General features: G+C 43.9%; 1 protein-coding gene and 1 long non-coding RNA gene across 4 annotated transcripts in view; one reads left to right on the top strand and one right to left on the bottom strand.

Annotated features, from left to right (window-relative positions):
* The window catches only part of LOC309545470, a 1,154,934-nt gene that overhangs the window by 919,892 nt on the left and 220,900 nt on the right, over positions 1-14,142 (bottom strand). The gene's annotated exons all lie outside the window — the stretch shown is intronic.
* USP25 (ubiquitin specific peptidase 25) overlaps positions 1-14,142 on the top strand; it is a 226,137-nt gene that overhangs the window by 198,126 nt on the left and 13,869 nt on the right. For all 3 annotated transcript variants that reach the window (XM_082245201.1, XM_082245200.1, XM_082245202.1), the window contains 3 exons: positions 1,881-2,059; positions 9,235-9,313; positions 11,505-11,584. In XM_082245201.1, the coding sequence (XP_082101327.1) occupies positions 1,881-2,059; positions 9,235-9,313; positions 11,505-11,584 (338 nt within the window). The remainder of the gene's footprint in view (positions 1-1,880; positions 2,060-9,234; positions 9,314-11,504; positions 11,585-14,142) is intronic.

Here is a 14,142-nt window from a genome sequence, read left to right on the forward strand (position 1 = left end):
TTCCTCCCCTTAATCTTCTTTCTTGTCTGCTTCCCAGAATCTAGATGGAGGCCCATCTGCAAATCGTTATTGCTTGGGACTGGCCCAGGTGGATTTGGCATTTCAACCTGGTAAGACACCAAGAGGTCAACCAGATCACCACAATCTTTTGTCTAAAGGACCTATTTACAATTCTGCTTCACGGTCACTGGCTTTAATGGCATGTCTGTTATAGTCCAGGTTCTGAGAGCCAGGAGCATCCCTGAATCTGTAATACCTTCTATTCATAACGCTAAATAGGCTACTTCTGCAAGGGTGATCATCAAGCATGCAGGTCATGCTTCACTTGGTGTAAGTCTCTGGGCTTCCACCATTGGAGTTTTTTTTAATGGATTAATCTACTTCCTGGAGCTGGGTCTAGACCAGAGTTAGGCCATCTGCGCCATCAAAGGTCTGGTTTCTACCTTTTCTATCTTGTTCCAGAGAACACTTTAAGGACCCCCTATACAGGGGGGCTCTTGTGCAGATCCCCCCATCAGTTTCCCTGTGACTGCATGGAATCTGAATCTGGTTCTCTCTGCACTTCAAAAAACACAACTTTAACCCTTTAGATATACTGTATTCCTTTCTCTACTCTCACCCACAAGGTGTTTTTCTTATAGCCATCACCTCTGCAAGATGCACCTCTGTGAGATTCCTTCTTTCCTAAGGTAGCTTCTGCCTTTCCCCTCAACCAGGATAATTTTCTTCAGTTCCTCTGTTTGGATCCAGTTCAAGTTAATGTAATGTCTTGTGTGTTTTTTTTTTTTTTTAAATAACAAGCATGTTACAATTCTGTGCAGTTGGTTTTGCACAGGGCAGCCCAGATCCTCCTCTTCTTGGGTCCCTCTTCGCTGCTCCTTGCCCCACCTTGCTGTTGAGTGCCCCCACAGCAAGCAGCTTGCTATGGGGGCAGCCGAGCTGCAGCTCTGTGTCCATTCAGACACAGAGCTTCTGTTCGGCCGCACCCCCTGTCTCTCCTGATTGGCTAACTGACTTTGACAGCAGCGGGAGCCAATGGCGCCACTGCTGTATGTCAGCCAATTAGGAGGAAGATTCCCGGAGGGCCAAGGGACTCGTGACATCACTGGATAGAGATGGGGTGCTGGAGCGGCTGCTACACACAGAAGGCTTTTTATCGTAATGCATAGAACGCATTAAGATGTTAAAACTATCTGCCTTTAAAATTCCGTTAATCAATAGAAAATTTTTCTCTATTGTCTAGATGTGGCTCAGGCTGTAAGGGTCAACCACTGAAAGACTGAATCCCTTTTGTCATCCCGAATGAACTCCAGTAGGATGCATCGGCTACTCACTCCTCCATCTCTAGATAGCTCAGACACACCATAATTCAGGTTTTTGGGCTTCATGGTGTGGCTTTTACCCGTTTAATGTGAAAGCCCATTCTACAAGATATGTGAGTGCACCAAGCATTGGCTTACAGCACTTGCAAGGCTGCCACCTGATCGTCTTTTCACTCATTGAGGGACGCTTCCAGTGTCCCTCAATGGATGAAAGAATATAAGATTTTTGTATAAGAAACTGAAGAAGTCTGGACGGCTGCACTCCGATGCAACTCACGTTTATTGGAATGAATAAAATTCATACAGCATCATACATTCCATCCTTTGCTTTTTATTTTCAGTTGCTAAATACACTAGAGGCTTCTTATGCCTTTCAGTAATCCATTGATATTTTCCACATCCAGTTACTTATCATAGGCAACAACGGAGTCCCTTTTTAAGACTTTTTTGAATTTAAGATTACTTTGTTTCCATTTATTCAATGTGTTGTTGGTCTGTTCTCTTTTGTACAATTGCAGCTTTGATAAATGCTTTTGTTTTTGCTTTTTTTCCTCTTAGGCCATCAAAACAGAGTATGCACGATTATTGAAACTAGCACAAGAGGATCCCCCTCCGGAGACCGATTACCGGTTGCAGCATGCGGTCGTTTACTTCATCCAGAGCCAGGCGCCAAAGAAAATCATTGAGAGGACCCTGCTTGAGCAGTTTGCTGATCGTAACCTGAGTTTTGATGAACGGTAATATGGCGAGCCTGTGTGTTGGCACTATTTCAGTAAATCTGTCTTTCGATATACAGGCTGTACCTGCTTTTAGGTCCTTTTAGTTCACAGTCCATGAGTTTAAGGAATGTGAAAAATAATTGTTAGTAAATCTTTAAACAAACATGCCAGATTTCTGTTATTTTATGTTCAAACTATTAAAGAGGAAGTAAACCCTCCTCTGCAACTTGTACCTATAGGTAAGCCTATATTAAGGCTTACCTATAGGTACTGTAAATATCTCCTAAGCATGTACCATTTAGGAGATATTTACTTTGCATGCAGCCAGTGACATCATTGGCGCATGCGCTCTGAAGGAACGGCCGCTCGTGCCGTTCCTTCAGAACCCCGTGCCGTTACCGTCAGCTCCCACGCGCATGCGCGGGAGTGACGTCATCACGGCTCCAGCCAATCAGATGGCCGGATGCCGCAAACCCGGAAGAAGGGCAACACAACATGTCACCCATGAGAGAGGTGAGCGGTCGGCACTTCGGGGCTTCGTTCTTAGGTAAGTATTTCATAATGAGCTAGTATGCGATGCATACTAGCTCATTGTGTTTTTCTTTCAGGTGTTCGTTTTTTATAAAAAAAAAGATTTGGAGGTTTACAACATCTTTAAAGCACATTTTGGTGATAATTATCACAGTTGCCATTGTGCTTACGTCCGCTCTTAACCAAATGTTCAAGCCTTCAGATGGCTGGCGTCTTAGCTGCCTAAGTGTATAGCATTATGGCAACACTAGATCTAAATTGAGGGTATCTTGGCACCATCCTTGGTGAATAAGAAGGTTTAGTTCCACTTTAAAGCTGCACCCTGTACAGATGTAATAATTTTAGCAGTATTAAACCCAGGACCAAAAATGTTATATATTGCAGCTTACCAATCATCATATGTGGTGGCAGCCAGTATAAGTGTGCCTCCACTCTGAATGAAGGAGCACATGGACATCTTTGGACAGCAGCGTTGTTAATCTGGGGGGGAAGAGGGTGCCCTAGCAGATTTAGCTGCACTAACAAATTGAAGTTGATTCCAGCTAACACTAAACAAGCCGTTACAGCAACAGCTTTTTGTTCCTTTTGAGATAAAGGATTTAAATAACTAAAAGTTGATCACGGTGAGCACCCCTGTCAGTGGTAAATGATTTGTCTCAACTCCTAACTGCTACAGTACATCTGCAGGAAAGCCAATTTATTTTGAAAAACAGATTTATGGCCCGGATAAACAGGTGAAAATAAAAAAAGAGAGCCTAAAAGAAAGAAAGGTCATCACATCTAAGAGTTGATAAGCTGCAATATAATGTTTGCTTTTGGGTATTATACCGCTTTAAATGACTGCAGCTTTGTAATCCTTAATACATAAACTGTATGTACCTAAATTAGACCTGGTATCAGCCTCTTTAGTCCTTGTTCAGCAGGGTTGAAGTGTGATGAAAAGAAAAAGTAGAAAGAGACAATTAGTTTATGTGCTATCACGGAGCATGCTGATAGTAGAAAGCAGAGAGATGTGCTCATTACTATGCTGCTACTCCTTTCACTGTCCAGTAAGAGGTCCAGGACAGCCTATACTTAGAGGCAGTGGGTTGAATGAAGTTGGTCATTAGACTGAGGACATCTTGTGGCAGAAAAAAAGTACTGCACCGGTAAGAGTTCTGGATTGAAAGTAAGTTTCTCTTTCGTTCAACGGACACAGCGTTCCATAAATCATAACCACTGGGTTATATTGATTCCTCCAGAGAAAATCAGTTTTAATCTTTTTCTAGTCAGAAGTAAGGACCTGGGGTCCCGGCTGGGATCTCTGGTCCTAGCAATTTTCTCCTTCCTTGTATCTTTTTTGTTTTTTTTTCTCTCAGGAGATCTACACTGCTGTTCGGCCACGACATAGCCTCACGTACAGAGGCTGGCCCGCGAGTTAAACATCTCGCAGGGTCGCATACGACCGAGCTTGGGTCTGAGTCGCAGCTGTCCCTAGGCCGACCGCTCCCCTACTTCGTTGGGGAGGAGTTCTGTCTGGAACATTAACCGCACCATGGAAGGGTAAGCACAGTCCCCCCTCTCCCCTTTTGGTGGTTTTCTTTGGGGTGGACACGGGTAACCTCCAGGAACAGTCAGACCTACCTGCAGGTTCCCTCTTCCCATCCTTAAATCCCTCACTAAGCTGGGCTTTTTCCACTCCCATTCCCCCCCTGTCTGGACCTAGAGTCTGGTGGGGGTCCCATGGCAGAGAATGCATCAGAGACCCCTGGGGTCTCCCCCGCTATCCCCACTCTGTAAGGGTCCTGGGATAGTTTGTTCCACCCCTGGTAGTCTAGATGTGTCCCAGGTAGGAGACCCCTAGGTGCATGTCCTGCTGTTTGCAGTGTGGGTATAGTGCAGGGACCAGTGCAGAGTGCACAGATGTGTCTCCCCTAAACGTGTGTCCTACCTTCGGGGGGGGGGGTCCCCTTGCAGAGGGTGCAGCATTGCAGAGGGTGCAGAAAAGCTCCTGGCAGCATGCACGTGTTTGTAGCTGCTGGTGACCATTTTCCCTTAGTCTGGCTGGTCTCTGGTTGGCGGCCATGTTTGTGTAGCTGGTTGATGTCACGTGGGGCCATTTTCCCTTAGTCTGGGGAGACGCTGGAAATTGAAGCCTCGTGGGGTTGCTGAAGCTACTCCTCTTCCTCTTCTTCCTTAGTTTCCTCTTCATGTGCCTGGGACATATGAACAGGGATAGCGTCCATTATGATGCTGGGTTTTAATTCTCGGGGCTCCTCCGGTCGGTAGGGTAAGTCTTTTTGGGGTCCCTGTTATCTCTCTCTGCTGATAGGTACCCTGAGCATTGAGGGTATCCTTTAGTGGTGCCAAAAAATCGTTTTTGCACTGCAGGTTCTTCCTTTCCTTATGGAGCCTCAGGGTCATATCTCCCCGAATGACACCCTCATGGAGGTGGTAGGTCCCTCAGAACCCCAGCTTCCCATGGTTGCACTGACGGTGGTCCTGCAGTCCTTAGTATCCCGGGTGGAAGTTGCGTGTGGGCAAAGGCCCAGGAGGAAGCTTCCCCTGCCTTTCCCTGCTCAGTCTGTCTCATCTGGTTCGGAATCTGATTCCGCCGTAGATGCGGCCCGTCCAGGGGGGCTTAATATCACACCCCCTGATCCATCCAATAGTGAGGATGATTTCCTCCAAGGTTGCAGCAGCACTGGTAGACACACTTATCACTGCAGTGCGTGAGACTTCAGAAATGGAGGATGCGGCTGACGTAGCCACAGACGTGGCTGTGTCGTTTGGTACGCATAAGTCACCTCGCACTCAAAGGTGTTTCCTTATGTGCCTTATTTTGACAGGTTTTCCTGTACGAAATGGGAACAACCAAAATTATCCTTTGCGATCCCCAAACTTTTTACTGTACGTTACCCTTTTGAGGGAGACTAGTCCACCAGTGGTGGACCCTCCTGTTTCCAGGTTGAACAAAGCAACCATTATCCCAGTAGAGGAATCCCGGTCCTTTAGGGGCCGGCTGAAAAGAAAGCAGAGTCTATGGCACGCATCATGTTTACTATGGCTGGTTTGGCATTGCTGCCAGTCTTGGCCTCAGCTTTGGTGTCTCAGACCCTAACTGAAAGGACCAAGCTTTTGTGCCAGGGCATGGGGGGTGAGCAGATCCCCGCTGCTCATGTTGACTTAGGGGACCAGTTGGTCCATGGGCTGTAATTTTTGTGATGCAGCTTTGAATACTTTCTGACCAGGATGGTCCTTCTTCTGCACAAACTTCAGGGACCACAGGCTGTGATTCACCAGCTGCTGTCACACAGATTAGTTCTCTCCCCCATTTTGCATACAGGTTCTGAGTCTGGTGGTATCCACCTTCAAGACAACTCTGTTTGCACAGTCCTACATGCAGGTTCGGCTCCACTGGAGGATACCAAAGTTTGTGACGAGGTCATGGGGTCCTCTGATAGACGCCCCAGGCGTCCAAGGGCCACGGTAAGGCCGGTATCATCCTCGGCTAAGGCTTCTCCCACAGTTCCTGCGGGAATCAAGAGCAAGGATATTCTAATCATCCTGGTGGCTGTAAACGTCCCTTGGGGGCTTCCTCTCAGAGAAGACCAGTTGTTCCAAGGGCTGATCTACCATCCTGCTTTACAGTCACTGGTTTTAATGGTTTAGCTGTTAAAAAAATAAGCCTGGTTCCGAGGGATCAAGGTCTGTCTGGATTAGTGATCCCTACTATAATGAAGGCAAGGAAGTTGTCTTCTAGCAAGATATACCATTGTACGTGGAAAGCTTACATTTCTTGGTGTGAGTCGATTGGCGCACATCCTTCGATCCTTTTCTGTGGCCCGGATCTTGATCTTTCTTCAACAGGGCGTTGATCAGAAGTTGGCTTTGAGTACCATCAAGGGCCAGGTGTCTTCCCTGGCAATCTTCTTTCAGTGACCTCCTAGCCACACACTCTTTAATTCGTACCCTCATTAAGGGGGTTCGACGTGGCTCCACCTGTACGGTCTCTTTTTTGCCGCCATGGGATTTAAATTTAGTACTTTTGGTTCTCCAGAAATCTCCATTTGAGAATATTCGGGAGATTTCCTTGCCTACGTTATCCCAGAAGGTGACATTCTTGGTGGCTATTACCTCGGCCCGCAGGGTATCAGAATTGGTGGCATTATCCTGTCGCAGTCCCTATTTCGTGGTCCATAGGGATAAAGTGTTTTTTTGTCTCTGTCCATCAATCCTGCCCAAAGTTGTCTCTGGCTTTCATTTGAATGAGGACATTGTGTTGCCTTCCTTGTGTCCCAAGCCGGCTCGTTCCAAGGAATTTGCTTTGCATACCTTGGATGTGGTTTGTGCGATTCGGGTGTATCTGGTAGAGTCCTTTCGGAGGTTAGACTCACTTCTTGTGGTTACGGACGATCTAAGGAAAGGGCTAGCCGCTTCTTCGGCTACCATCTCCAGATGGATCAGGCAGATGGTGACTTAGGCCTATTCCATTAAACGTCAGGTTCCACCTTTCCCTGTCATGGCGCATATTACTCAAGCGCTGAGTGCTTCTTGGGCCTTCCATCATCAGACATCAATATCGCAAGTTTGCAAGGTGGCCACACAAAATTCTATAAGGTAGATACTTTGGCAACTGCGGATGCTTCTTTTGGCCACAAAGTTTTGCAGGCTGCTGGTTAAGAGGGGCTGTTCCCTCTTGAGGGGTGTTTTTTCTTTAAACTTCTATTTTTCAGATGGGGCTCCTGTGACCCGGGTTAAGGCCCTATGTCCTGGTTAAGGGCTCTTATGTTTAGCCTTGGGTTATTTTCCCCACCCCTCATTTTGCTTTTGAACGTCCCAGTAGTTTATGGAGCATTGTGTCCGTCGATGAACGAAAGAGAAAATTAGATTTTTGTACTTACAGTAAAATCCATTTCTCTGAGTTCGACGGACACAGCACCCACCCCTCTATGGAGTTCTGATACTTCTAAGGCCCCTTTCACACAGGCAGACCGTGTCAGTTTTTTGGCAGGTCTGAACGCTCACCCCATGCATCTCTATGGGGCATCGGATGTCAGCGGAGACATGTCTGCTGACATCCGATCCGTCAAATCTGGACGGATGGAAACCCTATTTTCCATCCGTGCATCGAATCGGAATGAGAATGGACCGACAGTCCGTTCCCATCCGATTCCCCCATAGAGATGCATGGGGACCTGACAGCTGTGTCTTCACACACAGCGCGGAGAACAGCTGTCATTCTCCTGCTCAGCAGGGGATCTGTGGATCGATCCCCCGCTGAAAAAAAACTGAGTCTGCCGACGGACTCCCTAGTGTGAAAGAGCCCTTATACTGATTGCTACTAAATTGATTACCGAGAGCAGAGAGGGGTTTGTATACCAGCTGAGGACTGCCCATGTGGGGGTAGCCAGGTGTTTTTTGTTCTGCCTAGTCCTACTCCTGGAGAAGGCAATATAACCCACTAGTTATGATTTATGGAGTGCTGTGTCCGTCGATGAACTCTGAGAAATGGATTTTACGGTAAGTACACAAATCCCATTATTGCAAAAAAAGCTGCTTTTTAATACGAATTTAATAATAGCTATTTGATAATATTTGAAATTTCTGTTTTGAGAAATATACAGTCTGCAGAATATATCATTTTGCAAAGATGCTGCCCCACAGTTGAGAAGTGTCAGCTCTGTTGTATGTAAGGCTCTCAGAGGCTCTGTTGTGTGTAAGGCTCTCAGAGGCTCTGTTGTGTGTAAGGCTCTCAGAGGCTGTCCTATCTTGTCTCAATATTGAAAACAAGAATTCTTTCTGGACTACTAAAAGATAATACGATCAATTAACGTCAAACAATCCTTTCTGTGGGCCTTGTAGCCTGACAATTCTGCAGTCACTGATCTGAAACAAGGATGACCATTTTTGCTATCAGTTAAGTGACCCACTAATTGGTAAAGCAAATATGGAGATGATAGCCCTGGAACATGCACCTTCACTATGAGTAAGCGGTGAAAGCTTCTATATTTCTTTCATTACTAGTGCACTTTAATTGTGGGAAGTCGATCTCAGACCTGTCAAAAGGGGGTTGTCTGGATCCCAAGGCTAAACAGAATTACAAATGATTTGGCATGCAAACTAGTTGATAAGTTTCAATTATGTTTTAGCTGTGTACCCGTATTTCAAGTTAAGGGCCAGTTCACACCAATACCTGGTGCGAGAAAAGGCGCGCTCTGTTCAAACTCACTGCCCCTACAATCTGCATGTGGATGCCAGTGTATTGTAAGACACACCAAACGCAGCTCACAATCACAGTGCATTTACAGGCACCAGATCTCCTAGCACTGAAGTACCAATTTGGTGCAGTGCATTTTTAAAAGTAGTGCAAGCACTACCTTTTGCATGGTCCTTTGAATTTTGCAGCTCATTCAAAGGATTCCCATGCTATCCCAGTGTGAAGCGGCCCCAAAAGTGAACTTGTGTTATATGAACAGAGTTCTCTCCTTGAGCTACTATGGGTTAATAGTGCAGTCTGCATTTTGTGGACAGGATACAAAATGTAAGCTGCGTTTATTGAGGAAAAACCCTGCAGAGAGAGAGCAGATTACAGTATCTATTCTCTGTTATACATTGTCTTTTTAGCTATTTATAGATTGGTAATAGCAATGTAATTCACAGTGTGAATTTTTTTTCTCCAGTTGCCGCAACATAATGAAAGTGGCTCAGGCGAAACTTGAAATGATCAAACCTGATGAGGTTAATATGGAAGAATACAGGGTAGGTGGTTTTATTTGCTTTGTACATTGTGCGGGCAGCACAGCTTTATTGAATTATCACACTTAATTGTTTTTATATGTCCTTATAAAATGCTGAAAATATATATTCTTCACAACATCATCTGCCATTATTGCTGTATGTAATCCTTGGTATTTCAAGAGGAGTACGGGTTATAGATAAGTCAATAGATCACTGGGTTACATGAAAATGTACCCATACCTACAGCTGTATAAGGCATATTTTGGAAGCATTCATCAATGCATAGTAAAATGTATGAGAGGACCATTTTCACACTTAAAGAGCAACTGCAGGAAACTACATAAAAATCCCTGTTAAATTTTCATCACATAATCATAAAATGTATTTTTAAATACTGCTTATTTACCTATCCTTATGTCTTGTCTTTATTTTAACCTAAAATAACCCCGCGTGCATTCGAAATCAGTCAAAGAGTGGAAAAGTTTTCCATTTATTGCCATTGGAGCAATGTGTATAGTCCAGCAGATAGGTTTGCTGCAGTAACCCACCTGTTGTTTCCCACCTTATTTATGGTGATATGATTCACAAGAATGGTTGTTCATCATTTAAAAATATTTTGTCTGATTCAGTTATGAGTCACCCCTGTGTATTTATCATTAGACCAAAGCCAGCCATAGAGAGATTGAAGTTTGGCTGGTTCAGCAGGATCCGGGCGAATTTCGATCCATCTATGGGCAGGCTAGTTGTACTGTCAATCTTTCAATTGGTTTTGGTGCAACCACCCTGTCTTTTTTTTTTTCAATCATTGCTGAGGTCTAGCCCCAGTGCGGATAACAGTGGAAGGATTCCTGCAGCTGTTGTAGCCACCTGTGAGTGGCTAGCATGCGGCCGCCAAGCCTTGTACATTTCAGTGACAGATCAGAGGTGGCCGCAGCTATCCGTGGCTGTCTGCACAGCCAGCAATTGCCTGCAGTGATCGCTGCTGGAAGTACACAAAGTGCAATTGAACTTTTCCTAATGAGGAAAAGTTGGATCTACTTCTGAGATTTATTTTAACCCCAATTAAATTCACAGAAATGTTTAGACAGACTGCTAGTGGCCTCCATTCTCATGGTCTTTCAACTTTCATGTTATAACAGATGCGCATCTAAATATGAATTTCCAGTCCATTGGGCACCAGAGTTTGACTACCCTTCCGAGAACACACCATAATCTAATAGGCCCTCTCTTTTACTGTAGTCTGTGTGAAGACAGTGGTGAAGAGCGCAATGGCTGTTACACTGCTATGCCAACGTAGAGCACCAGAGAAGGAAGGCAAAAAGAGAAAAGCACTTTAAAACAGAATTAACCTTGCCTCCCCTCACTCCCTCTCTGACCCAGACATCTTCACCTGGTCTTATTCTGGATCTGGGTTCTTCAGCAGTATTGGAATGACCTGCTCATGCACATGGGAGTTATTTCCAGCACTGAGGTTTGCTGAGAATGTACACTGAGCTGATCATGCGCAGGTCAGTGTACATGCCTAAAAGGATTGCGAACAGACAAGTGAGTTTGTTTTATTGCAGAAGAGACATAGCAATAAACTGCTCGCCTGCTTGCAATTGTTTTCCTTTCCGTTTTTAGTTACCATTAAGAGTGAGTTTGGATTTAGGAGAAGTTAACAATCATAACATCCAGTAGTATAGAAGGAGAATGTAAATGAAGTGTGAGACTTTAATTGAACTTGGACCTGTCTGTGCCCTTGTTGGAATGATTTCCCTCACTCCCTGTCCATGTGATATCTGTCCTGTAATATATTTATTGTAAGTGTCTTCTCACAATTGGGTGCTTTAGGCCTTTTGCACATGGAAGCCCTAAAAATGCAGTGTTTAGTCATGCAGGCTTTTTTTTTTTTATTATTATTTATACTGACCTAAATGCATGGGCCTGTACACACATGCAGAAACCTGTGCTGCGTATAGATCAATTAAAAAAAATATATTGCTGGTCAGTATTTTTATGCGTGCACGCCACAATCCCTTGAATAAAAACAGCTAGTAGGAATTTTAAGCATGCGTATGAGCAAATACGTGCATTTACTATATAGCCCATCCTTGGGATTTTTATTTTTTTCTGCCAGGAATATCTGATGTTCATATATCAGTACTGTGTGCAAGTTCTCTTAATGTCATAGCAGCACATCACAACCTTGTCTATATGTATTTGTTTGTAGCGCTGGCACAAGGAGTACAAGAGTTTCCGGGATGCAACGATGTACATCTTGATTGGTTTGGAGCTGTTTCAGAACAAAAGGTGGGTGGGTTTATTCCTTCTGTATATATCTACAATAAGTAGCCCTGTACATAATGAGGCTGATTGGTTTCCATGTTTTCAAATCCATTATGGCACAAGCTTTAGATAAAAAAGTAAAAAAAAAAAAAGAAAAATTCAAATACATTATAGGGATGTTGCAGATGTTAGTTGCTCTAAATTAGTGTCTAATTCAATCCAAACACTTTATGGGTAGCTCCCCATAGTTTTTAGTAACTAATATTGTTAAGATTAATGCACACTACCGTTTTTTTAATCTTCTGGTTGATGCTGTTCTCATTTTTTTCTGCTTTAAAAGCTAAATAGTGTTATATGTGTCCATGCGCACTACATTAGGCTATTACCGCTTTTTGAGCTTCAGGGTCTAGGAGCAGAAAAAATGTGTTTTTGTAGAGTTTTTTTTAGAGGGTTTTTCCTGCAAGCTACTAAAACGCTACTACAAGCCTGCACAAAAAATGCTATTAGCATTTTTTCATCCAGTGTTTTTTTTAGCATTTTATGAGCTTATAAAAAATACTAGTGTGCATGGAGTCTTACAATGTGCTATATAAAAGCCAATTCAGAAATGGCAGCCTCCATGTCTCTTTAAGGAAAGTTTTCCTTTGACGTTAGCCTTTCATAATAGCTGCGAGTTCTTGAACCCAGGGTATTCAATATGTAAAGTTGTGCTTTCCATTCAATTCAGTGCTCTGGCATTCAGTGCAGTTAAAGCTAAGTACACATGGGCCGAATATGGCCAGTATCCGCCGGTTTAACAGGAACAGGCCAACATTCAGTCAGTGTGTACAGCTGTCTTTCTGGTAGAAGTCTAACAGCCGGCTTTTGTCGAAGGGACATGCTAGAAAACTAACATCTGACCATTGCTGGCTGCGAACGCCGATCAGTGAGTTCTGGCATGGGGGGAAGGGGTCCCCCTGTCGGATTACAAAGGCACACTGGGGGAGGTCACCGCACATCCCTTGGTACAGTGATCTCTCAGGTTTTGTTTTTTGTTTTTTTCCCGCTGGATTGAACAAAAAAAGAAAAAAAAAAAAACTAAGTGTGTACCTAGCCTTTCTGATGCATGGTTGGAGGGATTGATAAGTGAAGTTTGAATATAAAGCACCCTATGTTTGCGGGTGTTAAGGAATGTTAATAGAAAAAACAGTATAGTGTTTGTCATTATTTGCTGTACTTCACAGGTTTAAGAGTACACAGCCCAAGAGGGTGTTGCAGCATACATTCTGAAGGTATTCTCCACCCAGGAGTTTCGGGTGCCGCAGCCTGCCAAAAATCAATGACTGGCTGAAATATGCAGCATCTGTACGGTGGTGTATGTGCACATCCATGTAGCACTTCCATACAGCTGCAGTCTGCGTTTGGGGCAATGCGTATATCCCTGTGGCCTAGTAGCACTTGGATGTGCATATATCCGCATACTGCTGCTGTGTATTTTAGCTTGTCACTGATCTTTACAGGCTTCTGGCAATTGGTTGTTTCTGCACCTTTGACTACCTGGCAGAGAATTGCGCACAAATGTATGCTGTATAGCCCTGTTGTGGCCATGTACATGTACATTGACATTTTGTTTTCTATTAAACATACATACAACATCCACAAACCATCACCATTGGAAGAACAGTAGTTCTTAGAGTCCGCAGCATCTGTATCCTCCGAAGTCTGGCTGTGATAAATGATGTGCACAGTGGGAAAAGTTTTAAATGCATTGATGATAAATGTATTGTAAGATTATACAGAATGTAGCATGTGTTTACAGGCAGAGGATTTCTAAATCTGAGAATAGCACAGCAAATCCCTTAAGGCTCCATTGACACTTGTGCGACTTGTCATGCAACTTTGGACATCATAGTTGCATGACAAGTCTTTCCCCATGTTTTACAATGATGCCCATTTATATATGCGTGACTTAAAGTTGCAGCAACTTCAAAGTAGTTCATGCATTACTTTGGCCCCACTTTCGTGCAACTTGAGGGCCATAGACTTTAATATTAACCCTCAGAAGTTGCATGAAAGTCATATCTAAATGCTTTACAATGCAACTTGTGTGTAACAGTTGTCTATTATCACTGGTCGAAGCCAAAGTCCCACCTGAAGCGTCAAAGTTGCACTCCAAAGTCGGCGCAACTTTGGAGTCGTACAAGTGTGAATGGAGCCGAAGGCTTCATATACACATGACGTTTGAAAACCTTCTGAACGCTGGAACTTGACAGCTAGTAAACGACTTTGAAAAATGCCCATTTTGCCACTTTTACATGCCGTGTTTAGCGGCGTTCATGAGCGTTTTAGTTTTGGAAGCATTTTTTCCAGATAACATTGTACTGATCAGTATACCCTCCCAAATGCCTGGAAATCTCTCTCTCTCTTCAGAATTTTTTCCCCATTAAAAACGCCTATAAACGAAAACGCTTATAAACGCGCTTTACTGCGTTTTGACACATTTGCACACAGTTGCAACCATTTTACGTTTCAAAAGCCAATAAAATTTAAATAAATGCAATTTTTTGTTTTAAAAAAATGCCTCTACACTACTATAAACTACT

Source organism: Pelophylax lessonae (genome assembly GCF_965119305.1).
Source record: "Pelophylax lessonae genome assembly, chromosome: 2".
NCBI classification, from domain to species: Eukaryota; Metazoa; Chordata; class Amphibia; order Anura; family Ranidae; genus Pelophylax; species Pelophylax lessonae.